Source organism: Hibiscus syriacus, unplaced genomic scaffold, assembly GCF_006381635.1.
Source record: "Hibiscus syriacus cultivar Baekdansim isolate YM2019G1 unplaced genomic scaffold, ASM638163v2 tig00110260_pilon, whole genome shotgun sequence".
NCBI lineage: Eukaryota > Viridiplantae > Streptophyta > Magnoliopsida > Malvales > Malvaceae > Hibiscus > Hibiscus syriacus.
In genome coordinates this window covers 263,653-291,503 of record NW_024062651.1, presented here as the reverse complement: position 1 = coordinate 291,503, position 27,851 = coordinate 263,653, and the positions used below count along the sequence as shown (strand labels likewise).

Here is a 27,851-nt window from a genome sequence, read left to right as displayed (position 1 = left end):
TTATTTGTATTAGTAAAATAATAATAATATAATATAAAAATATATACACTATACGATATACGCGTAATATTATATAGTATGAATATGCAACACATATATATTGTATAATGGACGAAATCATGTGTCTACATGATAAAATTTATATTTAAATAATTACATGTTTTTTTATTAAAAATAATTTCATATTTCATCCCAATAGTACCCACCTCTTTGACCAGTGACGGGTCAATAAATAATGGAGTTCCAATTGTAAGAGGAAGAAAGAAAATTTTCATAAAAACCCAATTTTTATTAATTAAAAAAGATTTCACATTGTGCCGTTTTATACCTTTTCATCTGATTCGCACCTAACATCGCTTCTTTCGTCCCAATTTCACTTTTTCTGTCTCCGTCTCTTGAGTTGAATTGAAAGAGACCCCATTTCTTCATTTTTCTACTAATATTATTATATACAAAGAGAAACCAAAGTCTTACCCATTGAACCCTCGAATTCAAATAATTTCTCCGTGTTAAGAAGAAAACCCATAATTCCTTTTGCTTCTTCGTTCGACTAAAACCCTTCCGAATCTTATTCGGTTGAATTTAAATCAACATTTCCTGTCCTGTCTGTGTTTTCTTTCTTTTCCTCTCCCTTTTAGTCTCCACAGATATTTTAGTGTTCTCAATACCAAAAAACAGGGGGGAAGAAACTGAAGATAAAGAAGCGGAAATGAGAAAATGGAGTTTGTGGGCAAATCCGTGAAGAAAGAGTTCAAAGGATTTGGTCTTCACTCTGGCACTGTTGATTCCTTTGATTCCTCATCTGGGGTTTTCAAGATCCTTTACGAGGACGGCCATTCCGAGGAACTGGACCTTCATCAAGTTGCTTCTCTTGTTATGGCTGATACTTCTAACCCAACCCTTGACCCGAGATCCGACCCTGAGTTTGGGGTTTTCCGTGAGAAGCCGAGGGTTGGAAGGCCCAGAAAACGACGCCGTGTTCAGAGGAAGGTTCGTGTTTGTCCTGGTACTGCAAATAAAGAAACCCTAACTATTGATACAAGTTTGAATTTAAATACGAATGTTGATCTGAATGAAGGTTTTGCTGGGGATTTGAAGGAGGATGAGGTTATTGATGGGAATTTGAGTGAAACTCTAGATGATAAGGGAATTGGATCTACGAGGGATTTGAATTTAAATAGGAATGGGGACATTGAAATGAAAAATGGGTTTGACTTGAATTCTTCTGGGTTTGATTTGAATCTTAATGATACTTGTAGTAATAATCATTTAAATGATAATGGAATTTCTTGTGGTGGGGGAGAGAACGTGAAGAAAAGAGGGTTTATTGATTTGAATTTGGATGCGAGTTGCAATTTGGATGATAATATCAATCTTAATTGCAAAACCCAAGGGAAGGAATGCGGTTTTGATTTGAATTTAGGGGCTGAGGAGGAGGTTGAAAAAGATGCTATTGATGGTAACTGTGGATGGCAAGTGGAAGTGAGGGAATCTACCACTTGTGCTAAGATACTTAAAGAAACACAGATAATTGAGCAAAATGATGTTGCAGAGGGTGTTTCTAATTCTAACAAGGAATTGAACGGAGATCATTCAGATTTTAGGTCTGTTGAAGGAATCCTTGAGAAGGGTGCTGTTGTGGATCTGGATGTTGTCAAGGCTGATGGTTGTGGTGCTGTTGGGTTAGAGGGTGTCCCTGAGTCTGTTGCTGCAGTAATTGATGGGTGCCAAGTTGATATCGGAAGTGCATGCAAACAATCTAGTGGTCAGAGAAAGAGAATAAAGGTTGGAAAGGACTTGAAATCTTCAACAGAAAGGGTCTTAAGAAGAAGTGCTCGTAGAGGGTCTTCTAGAAATCGCGTTTCAAGCTCACCACCACCTGCTTCATGTGCTGTTTCTGGTTTGGCAACATCTCCTTCAGTTAGTGTAGTAACAGAGGAGAAACCGATTAGTTCAGGTCGTGAAGTGTCTGAAGAGCCTGTTGTTCTTCCTCCAAAACTGCAACTACCACCATCTTCCAAGAATTTGAATTTGGATGGGATTTCTGTACTTGATAGTTTTTCTATTTATGCTTGTTTACGGTCATTTAGTACTTTATTATTTTTAAGTCCCTTTGAGTTGGAGGATTTTGTGGCTGCACTGAAGTGCCAGTCTCCCAGCACATTATTTGATTGTATTCATGTTTCCATTTTGCAAACTCTGAAAAAGCATTTGGAGTACTTATCTAATGAAGGTTCTGAATCTGCTTCTGAATGTTTAAGGTATTTTTTCTCTTTCCATTTCTATTCCCTCTCTTGCTCTTGCGTTTCCAGCATTGTTTTTGTATGCCAGTTAAGATTGTTTAATATTTTTTGTTGATCATACAATGTAGGAGTCTTAATTGGGGTTTCTTGGATTCTATTACATGGCCCGTTTTCTTGGTCGAGTATCTACTCATTCATGGTTCGGGATTGGGTTATGGTTTTGATCTTACTAGTCTGAAACTATTCAGAAGTGACTATTATATACTACCTGCATCTGTTAAGGTTGAGATACTTAGGTGTTTGTGTGATGATTTGATTGAGGTTGAAGCTGTAAGAACTGAGATTAATAGAAGGTGTTTGGCATCTGAGTCTGATGTGGATTTTGATCGAAATATGAACAATGGAGTTTGCAAGAAAAGAAAAGCTGTCATGGACGTATCAGGTGGATCTAGCCTAAGTGAGGATATAATTGACGACACTACTGACTGGAATAGTGATGATTGCTGCCTTTGTAAGATGGATGGGAGTTTAATCTGCTGTGATGGCTGTCCTGCTGCATACCATTCAAAGTGTGTAAGTGTTGTGAATGATCTTTTGCCAGAAGGTGACTGGTATTGCCCTGAATGTGCAATTGAAAGAGAGAAGCCTTGGGTGAAACCTCGTAAATCACTTAGAGGAGCGGAGCTTTTGGGCATTGATCCTCATGGTCGGTTATACTATAACAGCTCTGGTTACTTGTTAGTGTAAGTTCTTTTTACCCAGTTTTTTAAATAATGTTTTCTAGTACTACCTTTGTTGATGAGTCATTAATGCATGTCTGTATTATGAATTGGAAGTTCTCTCCTGGCTTATTGATGAAGAATGATCATAACCCTTGTCTTTTTTTTTGACCTATCATTTCCCTCCAAATTCTTATTAAGTTTGTCAGAAATTGTTTTAACAGTTACTTGTAGCTATTATTAACCTATTGTGCGAAGAAGGCAATAACTTGATGAGTTGTTGTATTTATATATATATATAATCCTTTAACCATGAAATATTCATGTCATTATCCATACAAATGGTATGTGATATAGAGACATCATTGAAACAGCCTTTAACAGCCATCCTCACCATTTATGACAGTTTGTGTTGCCTTGTTTTACAGAAGAATCGTTTTATTTGACATGATTATGATCTTTTGGGAATTTCTAATGTCCATATAAAATCTGCAGATTGACTGTTAGCGTGCTTCTATTTTTTAATCATAGTCTGTGAATGATATTGTTGTACAGTTTTTTACCCAAATTTTTTGTTGTGTATTTCTGTTTGAGAGGTTGCTGAAGATAAACAGGAAACCCTATCTTCTAATCTTATGTTTAAAACTTTTATGAATCACAAAACTAGAGACGGCAACTTCAATAGTTTGTGACTTGTTACAGTAAAATAATAAAATAATTTATGAACAACAAACACTAGATTTCATATTCTTTTGCGCATGTCCAAAAATCAGTTACCATTTAGAATTTTGTGTTATCCATAATGAATTATATTTCTTTCTAATAAACTAATTTGATGGATGAGTATTTTATTGTGTCATGATAGAATTTGAATTGCTTTGGACTATTACTCTAAGTGATTTGGTTTCTGCCAGTGTTTGTGTCCATTTCTGAATGTGTTGTCCTTTATTTCCCCAATCTTTGTATATGTCAGATTCCATTTGTGTCTTAAGCAGGGTACAAGCATTTATTTCCATCATCTAATATCATATGGACACAGAGGTTTACTTATGTCACTGTTAATGACTTCCAATATGTTGCTTCTGCTGTTACTGACATTTTGTTGTTGATATTGCAGATTAGATTCATTTGATGCTGAATACCCATCGAATTACTACCATAGATATGACCTCAACCTTGTACTTGATGTGCTAAAATCTTCATGCCAATACAGTGACATACTAAAAGCGATTTGCAAGCAGTGGGATGTAGCTGTTGGCTCAAATGGTGATAGTAATAACTTTGAATCTCTGAATTCTGCTTGTTCAGAGACACATAGAAAGGGACAAATTCGTACTGTTAGCTCACCCCTGCCAACTGTTTTTTCTGCAGAAATATGTACCATAAAGAATGAGGCTGCTTCTTGTGGAAATCCAGAAGCGAAAGTAGTTGCTGGAAATTCTGGTTGTCATAATATTGAGTTGGCAGAGTCGGCAAACATGTTGGATTTGGTGGCTGGAACAGAAATTCCACATATGAGTTCTGAAGGGTCAGCTGAAACAATGCAAATGGGTTCAGTCTTTCCTAACTTTCGGAAACAGGGATCTGTTGAGGTCTCAATCCAATTTGAGATACCAGGAAGATGTTCAACTCTTGAAGATGGTTCTTCGGTATCTAATGTTTTAGATGCTAAGCACGAAAGCAAGAGAAAGTTAGCATCTCCCCATGCTTCACGTGTAATAAATGCAAAAAGAGGTGATGCATCGCAATTGCAGCCTGGGAATGGCTACATGAACCGCTATAGTTTTGCCCAAACTGCCACATTAGTTGTAGAAGAGTTGATGCTTAAGCCAGCAGAAAAAACAAATGATGATTCCCTTTTACCGCTGGAGGAAATAATTGCGATGCAGATGAAGGTTATTTTGAAGAAATCCAACAGGTTTCATTGGCCGGATATTCATAATATGTACGTAGATTCTCGTAAAGAAAATTGTGGGTGGTGCTTCCCCTGTAGATATCCTGTGGATGATACAGATTGCTTGTTTAAAATTGCTTCGGGTTGTGTTCCGGAAGTTTCAAAAAGTGAGATGGTTGATCTTCAGTCAAGGTGGAATAAAAAGGGTCATGTTATAGATGTAATGTGTCATATATTTTCCATCGAAACTCGTTTGAATGGGCTTCTTTTGGGTCCATGGCTGAATCTACACTACATGAAGATCTGGCATAAAAGCATTCTCAAGGCATCTAGTATTGCAACTGTTAAACATTTATTGCTAACGGTAAGTATTTTCTAGTTATTTTCTGTAAAATGTAGAAATTTCTGTTTTATATGTTATTGCTAACTCTAACTCAATCTCTTTCAAACTTTCACTCATACACACTTATAACACTGATTGCTGCGAAGTGAAAATTGTTTATTTAGTGGTGGCAGCAATGGTTGGGTCAGGTTGGATTTCTTTTCGACTTCTGTGGATTGTTTTCCGTTAAGCTCATTGATATTTTAGTGTTAAACTGGGTTGGGTTAGTTTTGGCTGGGCATTTGGATTTCCAAAACCTTTTCCACATTATCATGCCAAAGCAAATATTTTAAGGTTCAGATAATTTTAGTGTTAAACTGCGTTTTCTATTGAATTCATATCTGGTTCACTCAAGTTTTTTAGAAGGTTAGATGGGCTTATTTTGGTTATGTTAGCTTTTCTCACCTCAGCTCTTTGAATAAGTTGAGCTAGATACTGGTTATATATCAACTATAACCACTTAAAAGCATATAAAAACTGGTAACCTATATAGGTTATACTACTTAGAGCTTATTCTCTATTGTTTCTGACATTATTAGTCTTACATGTACAGTTAGAGGCAAATCTGCATCATCTTGCTCTTTCAACAGACTGGATGAAACATGTGGATTCTGCTGTCACTATGGGTTCAGCTTCTCATATTGTGATTGCTTCGAGTCGTGGATCTGCCAAGCATGGGATTGCAAGAACTTCGAATCCTGCTGTTGGACCAAGTATTTGTTGGTGGAGAGGTGGTACGTTTTCTCGTCAGTTGTTCAACTGGAAGGTTTTACCTCGCTCTTTGGTTTCCAAGGCCGCTAGGCAAGGTCTGCATTTTTCCTAGTGTTCTAAGTTTTTGGTTGGTATTGCTAAAAAAAAGAATAATGATTCTGAATTTCTTTAAAGTTTAAATTCTGCAGGTGGAGGCAAAAAGATACCAGGCATACTCTATCCCGAGAGTTCAGATTTTTCAAAGAGAAGCAAATCTGTTTCATGGCGAGCTGCTGTCGAGGCATCAACTAATGTGCAACAACTTGCTTTCCAGGTATGATTCCTTACCCCCTCGTGTCTTATTTGTAATAGATAATAGCTGCAAAAGTGGAGGGAAAATATTGATGCCCATCTTCCAGCTGTCTGTGTTGATTGAATTGTAAAGAAATGTAGGCTATTGACTTCAATCTTCATGCAGTTTTCTATTATTTTGTAATTCTTGCCATGTAGCTGCACTGATTGTAGGCATAATATCCTGTGGCTTAATTTTTTTTTCTTTCAAATATTGATTTCTTTCTCATGAGGCTACAGGGGGAAGACTATAACTATATATAAACCCATCAGGCTGTATGGATAAGACTATATATAACTTTGGAAAAATCCAAAGGGTTAATATGTAAAAAATAATTTATCACAATATAATGCATTAAAGCATTATTATTTTTTCCCTTAAAAGAAAAGAAGTATAGTTCCTTTTATTTTTTTTAATTTTATTGATTAAAAGCTTTAAATTGAAAAAAAAAAGTTTTAAGATAGAACATTGGGTCTTTTTTTTTTTGATAGGAATAGAAGGCCTCATTAAAAACCTCCCTCATAGTTGTCTCTTTAGAGGAGACAAGTAGCGGAAGGAGGAAAAGAGTGCATTAGTAGATTAATAACCAACAATTACATAAGATACCCAAACATTACAAAAGATTGCCTAAACAAAGAAACATAACCAAAATAAAGTGCCAAAAGCACAGCTCATAAAAACAAACTCCACACTCACTAACCAATTCCTGACTTAGCTAGACCATCAGCTTCCACATTAATACATCTGCTGATATGCCTAATAACAACATTATAAAGCCCAACTGACTTCTGAATTTCTGTAATAAAATCAACAAGGTGAACCGGGCAGAGATCCGGGCTGTTGATCCATTTCACTGCCAGAAACGAGTCACTTTCTAAAATCAGATTTCCTTTGTCCCTCCAAACTGAATCAAAAAACATATCTAACCCCACTTTGATCGCAAAAATCTCAGCTAGAATAGGAGAACAAGGTCCTAAAGCTGTAGAGAATGAAACCAGCTTGTTATTACAAGCATCTTTAAGAACTCCACCAATACCACTCCTTTTCCAGTCAAAATTGACTGCCCCATCAACATTCATCTTAAAGTACCCGGAAGGAGGAGGGCACCATTTTAATCTAGACAGTCGAAAATTAGAGGGGGATTTATGCTTATCCGCCAAAGTAAGATCTCCCACAAGGCTGTCCAAATGAATAGACAAATCCTTATTTTTTGCTAAAAACCATGATGCCACCCTATACCTCACCAAAAAGAACAAATTATCTTTGTCCATCTTGCCATTCTCAAAAACAATCTGATTCCGGCACAGCCAAACAGATCACAAAACTGCTCCTGGAATAAATCTCCAAATATCCGAGTAGGGTCTAAGATGCAACCATGAAAGCAAAAAGCCTTTCGGATTATTAGGAAAGACTGAAATAACTTTCCACAAACGGAGTAGTTTTATCCAAATTTGCCAAACCTGGACACAGGAAAAGAATAAATGACTGACAGATTCTGGTTCCTGTCCACATAACACACAAAGAGGGTTTTCGATATCTTTAACCCCTCTTCTCAATAAAACAGTTTGACAGCCATCTTCTGATGAATAACTTGCCACAGGAAAATCTCTACCTTTGGTGGGACTAAGCCCTTCCACACAATCTCCAACCAAGAATTGTCAGATTCTGCTAAACTTGAAAATAATCTTGAGCAAGAATTAACCGAGAACTCACCATCCCCACTACCTTTCCACACAACACGGTCTCCACCCTTCAACAGCGGGCGAAAATTATCCAGCAACACCATCAGTTCCATCCAATGCTCAAACTCACTATCCATTAATTCCTCCTAAGTTGTAAATCCCACACCCACTCCCCATTCGACAAACACCCAAAATCAGCCACAACACCTTATTAACAGACAGAGCAAAGAGCCTAGGAAACAAAGTCTTCAAGGAAACATTAGAAATCCAAGAATCAAGCCAAAATCTGATAGATTCTCCTTTTCCCACCTGAAGCACGAGATTATTCCGAAAGCATAATCCAAATGAGTCGTTAGACCAATAGTTATTTAAAACACCTTTCCAAATCCAAGACACATTAGAGGGCAACTTATCATCTACCACAATAGAGCTCGAACCCACATTGTACTTAGAACAAATCAATGTCTTCCACCAAGAGTCCTTCTCTGTACCAAACTTCCAAACCCACTTGCCCAATAAAGCTCTATTCCGTAATTTTAGATCCAAAATTCCCAATCCCCCAACTTTTTATTTTTACAGACTGTATTCCAATTAACCAAATGAAGCCTTTTCTTCTCAGCCGAAGAACCCCACAAGAAGTTGGCCAAAATAGATTCCAGTTTCTTCCTCACAACCACTGGCATTTTAAAAAGTGACATATAGTAATTAGGCAAAGCATTCAAGACTGAATTAATCAAGACTGTCCTTCCTGCTATTGATAAAGAAGACATTTTCCAGCCTGTTAATTTCTGGTAAAACTTATTTACAATCGGATCCCAAAGTTGAATTGAATTCCTCTTAGCACCCAATGGTAACCCCAAGTAGTCTGTCGGAAATGAGTCTCTTAAACAACCAATAGAATCTGCACTCCCCAACAATGTTGTCTTGTAAATTGATACCAAAAATTCTGCTCTTCAACAAATTCAGCTGCAGCCCAGTACATAACTCAAAAACAACCAAAACCCTCTTCAGATTTGCCAATTGACCCTTTGCAGCTTTACAAAAAATAATCAAATCATCCGCAAATTGTAGATGAGACAGCATCGGCGAAGAATTATCAGAACCTAATTGAAAGCCCTCAAACAGCCCCAATGCAACTGCTTTAGACAGCAGTAGATTCAGAAATTCACCCACTATATTAAACAGAAGCGGGGATAGAGAACACCCTTGTCTGAGCCCCCTAGATATGTTAAAACTTTCAGTTGGAGAACCATTGACAAGAACTGAAATAGAAGTTGAACTTAAGCAATTATGAATCCACGACCTCCATCTTCTACTAAACCCCATACACTCCATAATTTTAATTAAAAAATTCCAGTCAACAGTGTCGTAGGCCCTCTTGAAATCCACTTTGAAGACAAGACCTTCCCTTCCTTTCCTCCTCCAAAAATCGATTGCTTCATTAGCAATTAAGGAGCAGTCACAAATCTGCCTTCCCGAGATGAAAGCAAATTGAGAATGACCAATTAACCCCCCTATGCACTGCCTTAACCTTCTTGACAAAACTTTAGACAAGATTTTGTAAAGACCTCCTACCAAACTGATTGGTCTGTAATCCTCAATGCAGACTGGAAGCTGCTTCTTCGGAATTAGAGAGATGAAGGAATGATTGACACCTTTCCCAAACTTCTTCCCTTTGTAAAAATCTTCAAAAAACTTAAGAATGTCACCTTTCAAAACCGGCCAAAATTTCTTGAAAAAACCTAAGTTCAATCCGTCAGGACCTGGAGCTTTATTGCTATCCGAAGAAAGAACTGCTTCCCAAACTTCCTCTTCCGAAAAAATCATGTCTAATTGAGCAACTTGATCCTCCGAAAGTCTAGAAAAAGTCAATTCCAACTTCTCAACTTCAACCGTCGGAATGGCATTGTAAGCGTTCTTGAAAAATTCAAAAATAGCAGCTTTAATCCTTATCGGATCCACAATCAAATTTCCACTCACATTTAAAGAATTAAGAGCATTCCTCCTCCCTCTATTTGTAGCACATTGATGGAAATACCTTGAATTTCTATCTCCATCCATAATCCACTGCGCCCTTGATTTCTGGAACCAAACTAATTCTTCTTTTTTATATAATGTCCATAATTCACTTTTTTTCTTTTGCAACATCCACCATAGAAACGGAAGGATTCCTTTGTTGTAATAGAGCTTCTTGGTTCGAAATTAGTCTCTCTTTGCTGTCAATCAAACTTTGAAGTTGCAATCTGCTTCCATTAGACCAATTCCTGATTTCAACCTTTAAAACTCTAAGTAGCTCCTCAATGTTCATCCTCTTCCTACTCTTTGCTTTTGAAATTTCCTTTTCCACAGCTTCCTTAAAACCCTTCTCCTCCATGATGTAATTGAACAATTTAAAGGGTTTCGGACCCCAATTAATCTTACTGGAATCCAATGCCACAGCATTGTGATCTGAAATTGACTTAGGTAATAACAGCTGCACAACATCCGGGAATAAGTCTAAGAATTCGGCAGAAAGTAAAAACCTATCCAACCTCACAAATGTAGGATCTTCCCTGTTGTTACCCCAAGTAAAACTTCCTCCCACCAAAGGCAGATCCATCAAACTTGAATGAAACAAAAACTCCCTGAACCACCCAATTGAATTTTCATTCAGATTTTTCCCCCACTTTTCTTCCTGTGACAAATGAGCATTAAAATCTCCAGCTACACATAAAGGGCACCCCAATGTAGCAATAAAACTGGATAACTCCTCAAAGAACGCCTCTTTATCTGCTTCAACAGAGGGTCCGTACACATTAATAAAACAACACACCACTTGGTTATCCTTTACTATACCCTTCAAAGCTATAAACCTATAGAACATTGGGTCTTAAGAGAGAACTTCGGTAGAAGGGGAATTTCTTGGCTTCTGTGTCTGTTTTCATCGTAGCCATGTTAAATTCACTTTTGGGCAGGCCAGAACTTTGGGTCTTTGTTTTTGGTTACAAATGCAATTAACTTTTATTTGGAATTAGATGATTTTTTTCTTGGTTTAGGGGAAGTGAATGGTGGTTGATGTACCATTTTAGATGTATGTTAAGGAAAGATTAAGTGCTTCAAGTGAAGAGGAAAAAAATAACAAATAAAAATGGTGTGTTGGTGGTGTTTTTGGCAAATAAGAGATGCAGTAGGCATAGTAATTGGGATTTGATGCTGTTGAGAGGTGAAAATATGAAGGTGGCTGGGTTGGAGAGTGGAACAGCTTAGAAGGAAGATGATGTGATTTACAGGAGGCCAGAAACTGGCTTAAAAGGTCTGCCAGTTCGAGAAAATTTAGCTTTTGCCCTGGGGTCCAACAAGATTCAACTTTAGATACTGGCTTGTGTATTTCCTCCTTATGTTGCCCATGTTACATATGTATGCAAAGCAAATGCTATTTAGTTCTAATGTCTGGTATTGTTTCTTTATTTAATTTTGGCCAACTATGGTTACATCATTAAGCCATATGTTTTCATTTATAAATGTCTTAAGTGGACACATGGCAGTTGATAATATTTTACAGTTGACCTTACATGGTTGTAGTTGCCCTGATTATTTGAATTTTAGGTTACGTTTTTTAATACGGTCATCAAAGTTTTCGTGAACAAACCATTCTTTTGAATGCTGGCTTACTTTTTGCTATATTTTCAGGTAAGAGAACTTGAATCAAACATTAGGTGGGATGACATTGAAAGCTCACATGCTCTCGCTACAATAGACAAGGACTTTAAGAAATCAATTAGACTGTTCAAGAAATGTGTTGTGCGCCGAAAATCCATAGAGGGAGATGTGGTGAAGTATCTTCTTGATTTTGGGAAGAGGAGAATCATCCCTAACATTGTCAAAAGATATGGGACTGTTGTTGAAGAATCTCCAAGTGAAAGAAAGAAATATTGGTTGAATGAATCTTATGTGCCATTGCATCTTGTGAAAAGTTTCGAAGAGAGGAAAATTGCCCGGATGTCTAATAAGATGATTTCTGAAAAATCTTCTGAGATAAGTAGGGTGGCAAAGAAGTCATCAAAGAACAAGGGTTTCCCGTATCTCTTCTCTAAAGCAGAAAGGTCAGAGTATTATCACTGTGGGCATTGTAACGAAGATGTCTTCATCAGGTAGAAACAATCATTCTATTACTTTTGAGTGCTTTATCATTTCTAGAAGTTTTTAGAGTTTCATGGTATTGGAACTGTTGTTCCTACGAATCCCTGTCTCAAATACGATGTCAGTCCTTATTTTCAAAATTTGCTAATAACTAATACTGAAAAGGAAAAAAGAACTTAGAAGATATGCTTTGTCAGATACTAGAACATATTAACAAAATTGGCATTTTAACATTTTTTGCTGGTGTTTATAAATAATTGCTCTTTTACGAGATAATGGCACTGAATATATTTGGGATGGAGAATTATTAAGTCTACTCAATTCTTATTCAAGCACTAATAAGTAATTAACCCTTCATAGAGAAATGATCCAATACTTAAGAGTTCAGGGATAAGTTTTGGTTTGAATGGATGTTACCCATTTTCATGGTTTATGGCCTAATACTTAATGAGTTGTTATTCCTTAACTTTTTCTTTTGATTAACTATGATTTTTGTTTTTGTCTTTTTATCAAATTGGCAGGGAAGCTGTCTGCTGTCAGTATTGTAAGGGTAAGTTGTGCTCTTCTATGTTAATAAAGTGTATTTTTATTGTTCTTAAATGCTTGGTTTGTTTTACAAAGTGATGATTGGTTGATGCTATTGCTTTTATGAGCTTCCAATCATACGTGTTTTTCTTTATATATATATTTCACATTTGTGATTAGTTTGATATAATTTCAGGATATTTTCATAAGAGGCATGTTAGAAAATCCGCTGGAGCTATCGTTACTGAGTGCACATATACATGCCATCGCTGCCAAGCTGGCAAGTCGAGTGTCAATGCAAAAAAAGGAGGTAATGTCATGAAAAGAGGAAAGGGTGACACAAAGGGACGGAAGACTAGCGCAAAAAGTTCAAGGAAACTGCCACAAAAAGGTAAAAGGGCTAATGAAAAGTTACTGGCAGTACGAATGTCACTACGGTCACAGAAGGATAAAAAGGTTGCTGCTGCTGTGCCATTGCGCCGTTCACCTAGGAACATAAAATACATTACTTTGCAAAAGAAAAAGCCTGGTGGGTGCAAGAAAGGCAAAAGGAAACCAAAGAAGGCACCTAAGAAGATAAAGGAAATTTCTTGGCAGAAGAAGAGAACAAGGGCTTACCGTAGTTACTGGCTTAACGGTCTTCAGTTATCTAGTAAACCAAACGATGAACGGGTGATGCAATTTCAAAGAAAAATGGTTTTTGCTCCTTCTGAACATATGACTGTCACCCCTGATCCACCCAGATGTCTTCTTTGTTGTGAATCGGGATATGCATCTAATTCAAACTATATTGCATGTGAAATTTGTGAAGGTAAATTAATTTTCATCTTTTTTTAACCAGTTCTCACTATAGGCTACTACCCCCATGCTGATGCTTGAAAATTTCATTGTTTGTATTGTTCCATAATATTTCTTTCAATTAATTTTATGCAGAATGGTTTCATGGAGATGCGTATGGGCTTAATTCTGAGAAAGAAAGCAAGATTATCGGATTTAGGTGTCATGTCTGCCGTAATACGACCCCTCCTCTCTGTCTCAATATGGTGGCCAAAAGAGTTGATGAATCTCAATTGGCTGAATTACAAAATGGTGTTAGTACCTAGAACTGAATCATCTGAGGAAGTACATGGTGCCCTCTCTCCTTACCAGGTTACAAGTTAGAGTCCCAACTTGGAATATAAATTCAAACAAAATTGAAATGCTTTAATGATAAGCAAAATATAGATGCATGACAAACTTTTAACATTGAACCGGAACCATAAACAGTAACATTAACATTTGATGAGAAGTTATGTTACAAGATAGTAGAATCAATGCAAGACCTGATGCTCCTGCAACTGTTGATGAGGCTCGAGTGCTATTACCATGACGACGAATCTTAAATCGGAATACTCGGGTTTCACAACAATCATTTGAAAGATGGTTGCCATTGTAGCCTCTCCCGAGTCGCATCCTGGTAAGTTAGCAGATTTGTTGAATTTGTTAGATGATGGAACAAAAACAACATAGGGTAGATATTCAGTCTAACATATAATTGGTGTAACAGGACTGAGATAAAGTAGTAGGGGGTTATATTTGTTTGTGGGACTAGAGTTACATGTAAATCTTCTGATGTTGAAATCATGCAAGACTTTCTAAACAGTACATTGGAGTCATTTCCAATAGAAATATATTAAGAAATGTTTATTTGAGCCTTCAAACAATACTTGCACGAGTATAAATGTTTTTAGAGTGATTAGAGCAGTAAATGAAACAAGACAAGTCGTTAGTTACTTAAGATTGATTCGGTTAAAATTTTGGTCGATATTCTACTCGAATGGACTCTTTCTCTAGTCTGAACTCTACTCGATTTTTTAATGAGCTGAAGTGAGTTATTTGATAATCGACTCAAAATGTTTGCAAACAATTCAAAAAAAGATATTAATTTTTTAATGTTTTAAATTAAATTGTTAATAAGTTTAACGTTTATATCTATATATATATATATTTGAAAAAAAGCACACAATTTAAATCCCAAGTTTGAGCTTCAATTGAGTTAAGGTAGAATGTTTTGTGCCCAAACTTTTTCGAGCTTGAGTTGAACTTTAATTTTTTATTTTGAGTCGAGCTTTAGAGTTGATCCAAGCTTCAATTTTATTTTGAGTTTAAATTGAATTTGCTAGTTTTAATTTTGTGAGTTTTTGAGTCGAATTGAGTTTAATTTTAAAACTCGACTCGAATATAATTTAATAACACTCGAGCTTGACTTTACTCGTTATACTGCTGGCCAAAAGGACAAATCACCAGCACTTCCCAGACAGTAGTACTAAAACCCAAACCCCTTACTAATAAAGTACTAATTATTTAACTGCTTTTGAACTGTGATAGGGGAATAATGAGCCCATTCAAATTAATGAAATGAAATTGTAACAGTTTAATTTCAAATAAGAAAAACAAAATCGGAAAGTTAAAGTGTAACTGAAAGAATATAGTTCCAATATGAAAAACAACAAACTATATAAAGCCCACTTATGGGTAAATTACATGTTTAGTACTTTAATTATTTTTTATTTTGTTTTGATCACTTAACTATTAATTTTTGTTCAAAATCATACTTAATATTATATTCTAGTTTTATTTTGATCACTCGTTAAAAAATTAATAGAATTGTTGGCGTGATATTTTTAAAAAAAAAGAATCTCAATAATGACACGACATTATCTTATGACGACAACACATTATCATCACATTAATTTTTTTCAAGGCATGATTATAAAATAGAAAATAATTGAGTGACTAATATGGAATAAAAATGACAGTTGAAATATTAAACGTATATTTTACCCAAAGGGCCACTACTTTATGGGTATTTGTGTCAGAAATTACCAAAGTTTTTCTCTCAAATCTCAATATATATACCAAACCAAACCCAACCCAACCCAAAATCACTATAGTTTTACTTGGATAAAAAAGAAAAGAAAATAAGAGAAATAGCAAATGGCATCGTCAAGCTTTGGTTTCTTGAGCCTGGCAATGTTGGTGATGGTTGGAACTCTCTGGGGAGAGCAGGACGGAGTCTCGGCCCAGTGCGAGTTGAGTATTCCGAGCTTGGTATCGCAATGCTCGGAATACGTAAAAATATCAGGGCCGGGGATCCCCCCGTCAAAGAGTTGCTGTGATGTGGTAAAAGGCCTGAATATTCCATGCATGTGCAAGTACGTTACACCAGACGTTGAGAGGCTTGTTAGTATGGAGAAAGTAGTGTTTGTTGCTAAATCATGCGGCTTGACTGTTCAACCTGGAATGAAATGTGGAAGTACGTTTCCATTCATTTATATTTTTATATACATAAATTATTTGATTTTAAATAAAATTATTTGATTTTAAATAAAATTATTGTGTTTGCTTCAGGCTTCGTTGTTCCACCGCATGCTTGAGGAACGGATCTGGGATGATGAGTGACGGGTAAGACATGTGATGTCTCTGTGTTGCCATTGGGATTTATAATCACTAATAAAGTTTATGGTTATTTCTATATTTATTTATCGTTTAGTTTTCTTTAATAATTTATCAACTTACAATTTCTAGAGATGAGGTTGTGATTTTTTTTCATAGTAGATCTCTTTTGGTTTAAATAGAGAGTAGTAGATCATAGATCCAAAACTGAGAAAATCAAAAAATGGATCCGAACCGGAGTATACGGTTCAATTTAGTTCGGTTTTTTTAATTTACGGTTCGGTTTAAGACAATAAATATGCAATTCGGTTTGATTTTGGTTTTTCCATATGAAAAACCGTTTGAACCGAACTAAACCGAATTAAAAAATAAAAGGAAAAAATATCGAAAATAAATCCATCTTGAATTTATTACAAGACAAATTTAAATAAATAAAATCTTAAAACTAGTAATAATTTTTTATAAATTTAAATTTATACATTTGTACTCGATTTAAGCTTTAAATTTATTTTTTTAGAGGTTGAGTTTAAAAAATAGTGAACAATAAAAAACCTCTAAATCGAACCGACTTGAACCGAACCAAAAACCGTGATTTTTGTGTCATTCGGTTTCGGTTTCAGTTTCAATTTTTCAAAACCTACAATGTGCGGTTCGGTTAAGATTTTAGTAAAAATCGAACCGAACTGAATACAATCTTGGGGCTGGTAGATCATTGTTCATTATCTTTTTCAACTCGTTTATTTTCTCTTTATCCTTTACTAAGCAATTACTACGAGTTTTTCGCCTAAATTAAAAAGATTGAACCGTCAAAACCATCCCAACTCTATTTTATTATAACAATATTTGAAAATTAAAATAAATTTATTATTTTGGTTTTACGTATGAAGAGAAAAAAAAGGAATTCATTAAGATTACTCATACTCAAAAATAAAATAAATTAATGAATAATTAATATTTCTATATAATATATCATTAAAAATGATTAAAACAAAAAAGCAAAAGTTATGATTATGTGAGTTAAGTCCGCCATTGCGTTAGTAACATTTGGAAGAAAAGAACCCGTAATGTGAACCCAATGATAGAAAAAAATGGTATTCTCTTTTTAAAGTTATGATTTCAAGCTACTGTTTACAGAGCGTATATGCGTGATCACTTATCAATGAATAAGAAAAATTCTGAATAAATATTAATATATTACTCTTGTAATCATCTCGATTATTAGAAAAAAAAATATTTGGAAAAAAAACAGTCATGCTTGTCATCCATGCATGAGCGTTTCGAAATTCTGAAACGCATATTCAGTGGGTTAAAAAGTTAGAAGCTGCCAAAATTAAACGTGATTGCCTCTTGTTTTCCTTTTTCTATGACCGTTAGGACGTGAGTGAAAAACACTATGTAAAAACAATTTTTTTTTTATAAAAAAGGATAAGCTACGTAGATGTCACTTATATTTGGGTAAGTTTATCTTTTCCTTATTGATGTCTCAAAACTAACAATTTGACTATTGATTTATCATTCTATAACCAATCAATCAATCAACGTTAACCGTCATTATTAGGGATGACGAAATATTGATGTAACGTACTAATCGCTTGACCTGACACTAATTTTGCAATGCGAGATAATAATTTTGATTAGGATTGACTATATAACGTTCTTCACCATCTCCACCGTATTAAGTTCATTAATCATCTATACTAACCAAATTCTCTCTCGTTTCACTCTTTTTACATTTTTTTAGGATCGTTGAATTAGTAAAAATAAACGGACAAACATTTTTATATGTTCTTTTAAACATTATATACATATAAATTTTAATAATATACAATTACCTTATTAAGACTATAATATACAATTACTTTTATATTTGTATTTTTAAATTATCTTTGTAATAAAGTAAGAGTAATTATTAAATAATTTATAAATATGTACATGTGCAACACAAGTGTAAATGAAGACCAGTATATATTAACGTGGAATCGCATATGATAAGCCAGAAATTGAGGCCAAACGTAATGAATTTCTAAAATGAATATCAGTCAATTTATCCATTATATAAATATCTTTTATATTATATGATTTAAATACATTTACAAGATAGTTACATGTGTTATTAACTTATAACATTTCGCTTGTAAAATTGTTTATTCGAGTAATTGAAATAAAAAGAAATATGTAAAGAGGGGAACTTATAAAATTCATTCTAGGGGTGAACTTACGAAGACAGATTATTAATAGAAATATAAAAAAAATACTTAAATTGTATGAGAATTTGAAACTTTCAGGGATTGGGATCAACTAGATCCATCCCGGAATGTAATATCCAAATTTATCAAATCAAAACTAAATTGAGGAAGGATTGTTTTCAGCAACTCCGTATAGTGTAGCTGTACACAATGTTATTTGGGGAGAGGTTGGACAGGGCTACAGATATCTTGGCTCCAATAGCTGCATTGTTTCACACCCTCACAACCTTCAAACCCAAACTGTCGGAATATCAGAGTTAAGGTCTGAAGGGTGACAGTTTGGACTTGAAGGTTATGAGGGCATGACAATTGTATTTCACAAGCGCAATGTCTAGAGCTTGGTTAAGAAAACCAATACAATACTAGTTGAAGAATATTCACTGCCCAAGATATCTACAGAACAACAACAGTGTGATCTCCAAATATAAATATAATTCATCTCTTAAGGATACTAGAAGCAAGTGATGCTCCTCCAGTTATTTCATTAACCCATGCAAGCAAGAACGGAGTCTCGGCGTTCCCTGTTATGTTCTTTTCCCTGAAGATAAAGACGACGGTCAGAAACCAAGGAATTGATTAAGAAAACCAGATGCTTGGTGTGCATGATGCAGTTTTGACCTAGCCTCTGTAAGGGCTTGTTGTATTGCAGACTCCATTAAGCTTCCCGAAGCCGTGTGTTCTTTTGGGATGGGAACTGCAATCAATACTCCATTTCCGAGATTGAGTTTCCTGTTTGCATCTGTAGTTAAGGGAAAAAAAGTCATGAAGACAAAACTACTAGCTCTTAATGAACTGAAGATACGATCGAATGAATTTTGTCACTTGCTGATTAATCGTGCACATTCTTCTGGGCTATCGACCCGACAAGGCACCTAGATTATCACCACCAACCAAGAAAAAGAAAACACTATTTATTCTCCTTTGACCAAGGCATTCAAACAGTAAGATTGCATGTAAATCTGTAAAACTATGTAACATTCTAAGACTGTTTCTTTGTGCACATATCAGAACCATAACATCTCGATTTGACACTCTTACTTGAAGTTTCAACCGGAAAAGCAATGTCTCTCTACAACAAATTAGAAACCTTCCAAAATGCTGTGATTTTCCTAACCAAAACCACTCCTCATTTTCCAAGAAAACAAAGAGAGAAGAAAAGCAGTTCAAAGAAGCAGACTCATTTTTCATTGATCTTCGTTTTGATATCTAATATGAAGTTAACCATTATACAGATCTAATAGAATGTTATAATGATAGAAATGCAAATACCTTGATACGATGTTCTATGAGTTGTCTATTTATACCTTGCAGCCACTTGTTTGAGTAAAAATAACAGGAAACTCATTGGTCTTGTAAGCAGCCACACAAACACCCTGTTTCCTGTATTAACAACAAAAACTTACAATGTTGCACTAACGTATAAAGATTGATAATTCAGTATGAAGCCGGAATCTTTCGAAAAAAACTTGTCGACAAAGTGAATAAGTGCCAAATATTCCAGTGTCCTTGGAATATCTAATATAGATTTTACACCAGCGGAGACAACCGCCACTGGTGTCCTTCCCAGCTCTGTGAGATCAGAGTATATATCCATTGCTGCATTTTCAAACATACGCAGAAAAGTACAATTAGTAGAGCATAGAAAATTCTTACAATTTTAAATAAGTCTATGTTCTCATGAAAAAAACAAACAATGAAATGGTTCATTGGTTGAAGAGTCTTAAACAGTATCAGAGACAACCAATTTGTAGAACTATTGCACATGTCAAAGTACGACTTACTATGCTCGCCATGTCTATGCACTCCCCCGGTAACAAAAACAGGTATACCAACCTGCAAGTGCTGAATGTCTTAGAGGAGAAACTACCAAGGGTAAAAATTACGGCCAAGAAGATATTAAAAATAAAAAGCATCACCTTTCTGATTTTACGAAAAACTTAAAAAACTATAATGATTCATCAAATTTATGTATCGAATTGAATTCTAAAAATAACTATAATACTTCACCAATAAGCTAAGCTTATTTTTATGCAAATGTATGGTACAAACAGGACACAACTTTTAATGTCTGGTCGGAGGAAATTAGTACCGGCAATGACTCCATCGAAGGGAAACGGTATGCACTAAATACTTTTTGTCTTATATTACAACATCAATCTAATATATTTCAGTATCAAAAGATAGCTTACAATAATGGTTGATGTGTGTTAATTTCAGTACTTTTCAGCTCATCTTTGGGTTAATTTCAGTAGCTTTCCGCTCAGATGTGGGCGGTGCAAAAGATAATGCAAAGGAAAACGGAGGCGCGGCCAAGGGCCGAGGGCGGAGGCTGGGGCTGAAAAGGTCCTGTCGGGAAGACGGGTATTTCTTCAATTCTTATTGTCCAACTCTTCTTTAGGGTTTAACTTTTAGTTTTGTATTTTATTTTGGTTAAACAACACAAAGAGTCCCTTAACTCGTAAGATGTTTGAATATTTGGGATATCTTTTAAATCTTATCAGACAATCACTATTTTTTTAATTTGTTTTAATTATGGTCGTGGTCATTGTCTTTGACCGTTGTTAGAAAAACTGACATAACAAGTTAAAATCCTATTTTTCCTAAAAAAAAAAATCTTTAAAATCTTTAAAATTTGAAGTCAACGATTATCGCTTCTTTCATCATTAATTTGTTGTTTTTGGCTTAATATAAAATAAGTGTCCAAACTATATGTTTTCACGAATAAGTGTCTAAATTATTTTTAGCTCATCTAGGTCCTAAAGTTATAAATGTTTTCACTTTAGGTGTCTAACGTTACAAATGTTATTATTTATGCGTCTTGGTTGGAATGACCGTTAAAAAGGTTCGTTAAGTGACATGTGTCACAAACCTAGAATTTTAAAATTTTTATTTTTTTAAATATTATTTAAAAAAAGACAATCTGTGCGTCCTCCCCTCCTCCCTTTCGTGATTTTCAATTTTCATGGCTAAACGGCCAAAATTCAATCGGTCGGCCGACTAAAGGCTAAGGGGCCAGTTTTCACAGTTGATTAAACAACCAATTACCACGATTGATCAAATGAATTTAAGAGATTGGATATTTGAGCTTTTAGGGATTTGAGAATTTTAGGTTTTGAGATGAAATTAAGAGTTGTAACCGATTAGCGGGTGTCGATGACGTATGGGTGGCCCGCCGCTAGCATATGGGTGGCCGGAGATGACCAACATTTGGAGTAAATGGGAATAAAATAAGAGATTTTAAGAGTTTAGGTTTTTTTGGTATTTTAGAAAAATGGGGTTTTTCAAAAATAAAATATTTTTAAGTTTTTTAAAATAAATTTTTAAAATTATCAAATTATGGCACATATCACTTAACGGGATTTTTTAACGGTCGTTAGCCCCGAGACATCTAAAATAGTAACGTTTATAACGCCATATACCTAAAATGATAATGTTTAAAACGTTAGACACCTAAATATGCCGAAAAATACTTTAAGCACCTATTTGTGAAAACAAATATAGTATAATTTAAGCACTTTTATATATATATATATATTTGGGTACAACTTATTTTATACTTAAGGCTTGTTGTTTAGTGATTTCATGTCAAAAAAAATTATTGAACTGCTCATATTTTTTTATTATTATGTTTTTTTCTTTTGATTTAAATTGGTCATTAAATCTTTCAATCTTTTTAAATATCAATCCAAACTAAAAGTTAAAATCCTTTTATATATCATTGTCAATCATCGAATTATATTAATCTTTTACCAAACAAAATTTTTCCGCCATTAAGATTATGACAAATGCACCATTCATCGAAAATTTTTCAAAATCAGGATGTGTAGATTTTTTTTTTATTCTTTTTTCTCATTTTGTCGTTTTTACTTACTACTGATGAATACTTTATTCAATGAAAAATGCACAAGTTCCAATGCCTTCCAAAGTGGACCTTCTCCTCGCACTTTTACACACAATACATCTCCCCTTGCAAAAATAAATACTACGTATACAGCTTCTTTTTTTTTGTACAGCAATTGTAAATTATACATTTTAAGGAACACCACCATAGATAGAATAATAATTATAACTGTATGTAAATTCATTATTTCTTGGAAGCATCGGTGGTTGCCCGGCACAGTGCAACTGCGGTCTTCGAACCAGATTGACGACCCAGATGGTCACTGATGAAATCGCCGGCCAACATGAGCTTTGTCAGATCCACGTTGGTTTTCACGCCGAGGCCGTTAAGCATATACACCACGTCTTCGGTAGCAACATTCCCTGAAGCTCCCTTTGCATACGGGCAGCCACCCAATCCCGCTACCGAGGAATCCACGGTACTAATCCCCATCTGTTGATACAACATAACACATGCCATGGTTCAGTCTCACCTTGTAATAAATCTAACGGTCCATAAGATTGATGACAAAGAAGGAAGCTGGTTTTCAGGTATCCATCACTGGTTTCGAACTGTGTTGTTATTGTAAACGAACTAATTGTTATGTAACCATTCTATATATGGCTTCACTGTGTTTTTTGAAGGCTTACTTGGAGAGAGATCAAAATATTTGAAAGAGATTGTCCTAAGTATCATGGAAGTGAACGGCAAGCTTTTCAGCCGGAACTACTGCCATTACTGCTTCAAGCATCGGAACCACAGTACCTGTGCCAAATAGAAATGGCAAAGAACTCCTCAGAACCAATGTTTGACTCACATGAACGAGATTTCAGAGAATTTTACATGCTTCTTGCACAAATAACCTTCGATTCTTCAAGGTGACGATAATCCCAAATTAAAACGGTAACTCCTATTTGTTTTTTACATTTTCTTTTCTTTAAATTGAAATCTTAAAATAATATCGACAAAGCATGCATGTATGGGAAGACATTGCTTACATGGGTGGATGCCTGTAGGCAGCATGCATGTTTTATACATGGATTTATGCATGCATACATGTCAATGTAGATGTATATGCAAATATAAATGCGTGCATATACAAACTTGTTCAGCATATGAAATAGAGTAGGGGGGAAAATAATACGAGACAATCATTTGCAATATTCTATTTCTTTTTTGTTCTTTATACCGCCACATGAACGAATGTAGTGCATAATTCTAAAATTTCGAATGAGGAAAACAAAATAAAGAACGGAAAACATTAGCTAAAAGAAAGCAAATGCAAGTGATTTGCTTCCTACTCAACGACATACTTCTGTTTCTAAAAGGTGACAATCTAGATTCTAGAGGATTACCAGGGGTACAACTCCAATTGTATCACCAAGGGAAATTTCGAAACAACCCATATCGTAAAGTTCCTTTCCCACAAAGGCCACTTTGGACAGAGGAATTGCTCTTCCACTGGACATCCAACCACACATGAAACATACCTGTAAAATTTTAGCACCATGTAATTTGGACATTGTACCAGCCAAAATGAACAAAACACAAATAAAATACTCCAACTAGAGTTATATTGCATTTGATGTGTCATTGAGCAACATTTTCAGAACTAGAATGGTAGAAAAGAAAGTTAAATATACTTGATTACAAAACAAATTCCAAGCATCTATTGACAAACTATAATTCAAAAATCTACTCTGAGACAACTTCTATACTAGCCAAACATGCTGAGCTAATTTATCAAGAATTCTCCTAAAAACAACGAGAAATGGACAAGAAAAGATGAGCAAAGAAATAAAGGTTTGAAGGCTCAAATTTGCAAATTTATATTTTAATGATTCATTACAGCAGACATCAAGAATTTTCCAAAGTATAAATTGTACACACCTGATAAATCTGCAATTGTGCCAAAGCATTTGATATTTAGTTCCAGACTTCAAGTTATTTGATACCAATAAGCATGTGTATGTCATCACTCGAGTTTCAAATAAACTGAGAACAAGACTTACCCACGCACTGGAATTGAATGCTCCTTAGCAGCAAGGCAAACACCACGGTAACGTACTAGGCTTTCTTCAATGCTACAATTAATTTTGACTTGGAAAAAGACTCTGAAGCAGATACAAAGACTGCTACTTCTTTTGCACCTGCTGCAACAGCAGCTTCAAAACCCTAGAAGAATATGCACGGCAGATTAGGAAATTTATATGGCATCACTATGAGGATGATATGTCTTTCAAGGAAAATTATCAACCTTCAAATTAGGAGTTAGAACGGGCAATCTGGCATCCTCTATGTTGCAAACTGCTTCCATTACATCTTTTGCATCTGCTAACTATATAAAAAGGTAAAGAATAAATCAATAGTAGGTTATCTATATAGCATCATGGACAATCTTAAATAGAGGTTACGTTGGGTCAAATAAAAGAGTTACTAAGGTAATTAAAAAGCAAGTCTCCTAATAAGGAAAGACTTCCAATAATATAAAACAATCATAAATAAGATCTCCATATACTTCTCTTAATAAAATATTATTCAGCTGATTTCCTAATAATAATAAAACAATTTACGCTTAATAATAGTATTGAATGCAAAGAAAACCCGTAACAACTACATTTTGATGAAGCAAGATCACTAGTTGCTCTCAGGAAGCCAAGGAAAATCTGGAATTAAACCCAAAAACAACTGCCTCATTGCTCATGGTTATAAGGTCAACTCCAATTTTTCATTGACTTTCTTTGAAAACCAACTAAAAATGCATCCAAATTGAAACAGACATTTTCCAAGGCTGTGAACATCATATGCATCCTCTATCGGTTATAAAAATAATCATCTAATCAAATCATATGGAATGGAATGGAATGAAAACCACAGAAAAGAAGAAAAAAAATAATGTACTATCTCAATCTAAAATAAGAAAGTCATGGTACCTGAGGAACCATTTAGGAGATACAAAACTTGTAGCTTCAACAACAGGCAACCCTGAAGCCGCCAATCTCTGAACAATTCAACCTTCACAGACGTAGGCACAATATTTTCTCATTCTGTAATCCATCCCAAGAAAGAAAACACATTCCGCATATACAGAGATAACTTATTAACCATTTAAAAATCCCGGAAATGAATATTACATAAAATCCTAATAGTTTCAAAAAAGAAAAGTACACTGTACACTACTCTATTCAGGTTATTTATTACCTTGTGTTTTATGTCCCGTATGGCTCTGTCATTGCACTTGGAGCTATACTGCTGATCTGACCGTGTCCTTGATTTACTAACATGTCCAAGTTTCACCCTATTCTTGCTTAAGCTTTTAGCCCTTTGGTTAAAAGCTTCTCCTTCGGACACATCCCTCACATGCCTTCTCCATGGGAATGTCTCCCCTGTATATTCTTCATGATCCTCACTGGAGAACAGATTTTTCAATAATTTCAATAAATTGATAACTGATAAATGCAGAATACTAACCATTTACAGATTATGGTACAAAAAGCAATATGAAAAGAGGGAACGTCAACAATAAACAAAGATGTGAACATCAGATACTGCAATACACAACAAATCACTATAGTATCTTTTCAGCAACCATTACCAAGATATTAATAATGAATAATAGAAAACTAATTTCTCCAGAAAGAAAACAATTTTTGCTTTTAACTTGAATCCAAACTGTTAACTATCAAGAAAAAAGAACTTGTCCCAAAAATGTACTAAATGTTACTGTTAACTTCTGTGGAACAAAAATGAGTAGATGGGTGCTCTAAGGGGAACAGTTCAAAAGATAACAGTATCTGACTTACTTGCAGCTATTAGATGTTCTGCAACTCCTCCCATCAATCCAAGAGTTTCCCATGCCCGTTTTCATCTGCACTGGGTCGACATGCACCAGCGGAGAACCTTTGAATCCTATCAATAGTACTCATGCTAGGAAGCTTGTCAAAACCGAGTGGCTCCTCCAAACTCGACATCGTGAACAAAAGCCAAAATGAGATACTGAAAAGTAACCAGAACATGATTAGAGCTCAACTATAAAAGTTAAATAAGGTCTTCTCACAAGAAGAAAAGGAATATGTCAGGACAATAAGGACCATTTGATTCATCTAAACATGAAATTCTTCAAAATGTTTCAGCAGATAACCCTACACAAGTACATATGTACATTAAACTTATCATAGTGTTAGTCAAATAAAAATCACATGAAAATGATAACCACTTCCCACATCTCACTAAACTTATGTCAAATCATCGGGAAAGAAGACTAAGTTACCTAAAACCTTTTGTCAGCCACGTGTAAAGAATAAATTTTATTAAAAATGCATAAATATAGTAGTGGTAGTTTTTCCTAAATAAAAGAAATAAGAAATAGGGGATCAGGTTGAATAGTTAGACAAGAATCCAACTCACTGGAAAAGTGTATATGAGAATAGACAACAACAACGAGAGAAAGAGAGAGAGAGCACCCTTATATGATAGTATAGGACCATAGGTAAAACAATTGAGGCAGTTTCAACCAAGAAACCACACTTTACTTTGATTCTCCAATTTGTTCTAATCTATTTCATAGTTTCTACAGAAAAAGTTGGTGTCATCAATTTCTTTACAACCTCACCTTTGTTTTAATACCTCTACTACTATTGAATTTGTTGCATTTTCAAAGTAGCTGGCACAAATCCTACTATTCAAAGTACCAGGAAAAAATATTCAGTCTGAATCATATTCATAATCCAAGTTATTCGAATCTGCACTTCAGACTGACTAATTCAGGAAAAATAGCTCTTTAAAGCGGACAGGTAATGACCCCAAATGTGAACTAAATAATTTTTTTCCTGAACTGAATCATAAGTTGCTAGCAAGTCAGGGTTTCAGTTTGTAATTCAAGTAGAAAAGAAAATAAGCAGATAAATCAAACTTTTAATAAACTGCCTGCATTTACTCTCAGAAACAAGAAAATTTTAAAAATTAGGATATTTCACATTTGCAAGCAACAAATGTAAGCTACTCTATCCTCTTATTATTTGCACCGGATGCAACACAATAATATAAATATGGGTTTCACATTGAACTAGGAAATTTTGCATTCTTTTTTTGTAGTCCTTCAAATGATATCTAGCCTACTTGAATTGAGGCTTGTAAACAGTTCACATTCCTTTAAATTTTCCAGGCAACCAAACAGAACAACCAGACATTAAATCTTGCACCAGAATTCAAAACTCTCAAAGTCCTAAACCCAATGTTTCAACTTCTAAGAGAAAAAAAAAGTTGTTTCCAAACTCTGACATTTTCCTGTTATCTTTTTTTTTTCAATAAAAAAGTACAAGCTAAGAAAAACGAACTCGTCTATCAAACTACCAACCAAAACAGGAAAGAAAACATTCCAACTCTCATTAATTTTCCTCATTGATTAAGCTAATAAATTTCGAAGGTAAACCAAACAGACAAAAAAAAAAGAAACAAATCCATGAAGAAATCCAATAAACATGAAACAAGAGAAAAAGAAGAAAAGAATTACCGAAATAGGATTTGTAACAAAGGAGAAGCCCTAGAATTCGAGGGGGAGTTAGAGGAATCTAGCGGGTATTTTTTTGGTTGATTTATTTTCCGAAAAGAGAGGCAGTTAAATAAAAGTATGGGAGAAAGGAAGAGGTGCAGGTGAACACAACGGCCAGGACGGAGTTGTTCAC

The 27,851-nt window shown here is 34.9% G+C and overlaps 1 protein-coding gene, 1 long non-coding RNA gene and 2 pseudogenes across 7 annotated transcripts; 2 read left to right on the top strand and 2 right to left on the bottom strand.

Annotated features, from left to right (window-relative positions):
* Positions 1 to 355: 355 nt before the first annotated feature.
* Positions 356 to 14,246, top strand: LOC120115262 (annotated as a pseudogene).
* Positions 2,555 to 16,050, top strand: LOC120115263 (male-cone protein 1-like). The gene is made up of 3 exons (XM_039136012.1): positions 2,555 to 2,564; positions 15,559 to 15,901; positions 15,997 to 16,050. The coding sequence occupies exons 2-3, from the start codon at positions 15,583 to 15,585 to the stop codon at positions 16,020 to 16,022; spliced, it is 345 nt and encodes a 114-aa protein (XP_038991943.1). The 5' UTR covers positions 2,555 to 2,564; positions 15,559 to 15,582; the 3' UTR covers positions 16,023 to 16,050.
* Positions 16,051 to 18,407: 2,357 nt separating this feature from the next.
* On the bottom strand, positions 18,408 to 20,653 carry LOC120115241. 6 transcript variants are annotated; one of them, XR_005515459.1, is made up of 7 exons: positions 20,477 to 20,653; positions 20,069 to 20,120; positions 19,557 to 19,883; positions 19,110 to 19,159; positions 18,906 to 19,026; positions 18,740 to 18,825; positions 18,408 to 18,618 (listed from the first exon to the last, which is right to left on the bottom strand). It is a non-coding gene; the product is annotated as an uncharacterized LOC120115241 (long non-coding RNA). The 6 variants fall into 6 exon arrangements; XR_005515460.1 differs by having other exon boundaries at positions 18,409 to 18,618; positions 19,592 to 19,883; XR_005515458.1 differs by having other exon boundaries at positions 18,906 to 19,159.
* Positions 20,654 to 22,361: 1,708 nt separating this feature from the next.
* Positions 22,362 to 26,229, bottom strand: LOC120115292 (annotated as a pseudogene).
* Positions 26,230 to 27,851: the final 1,622 nt, after the last annotated feature.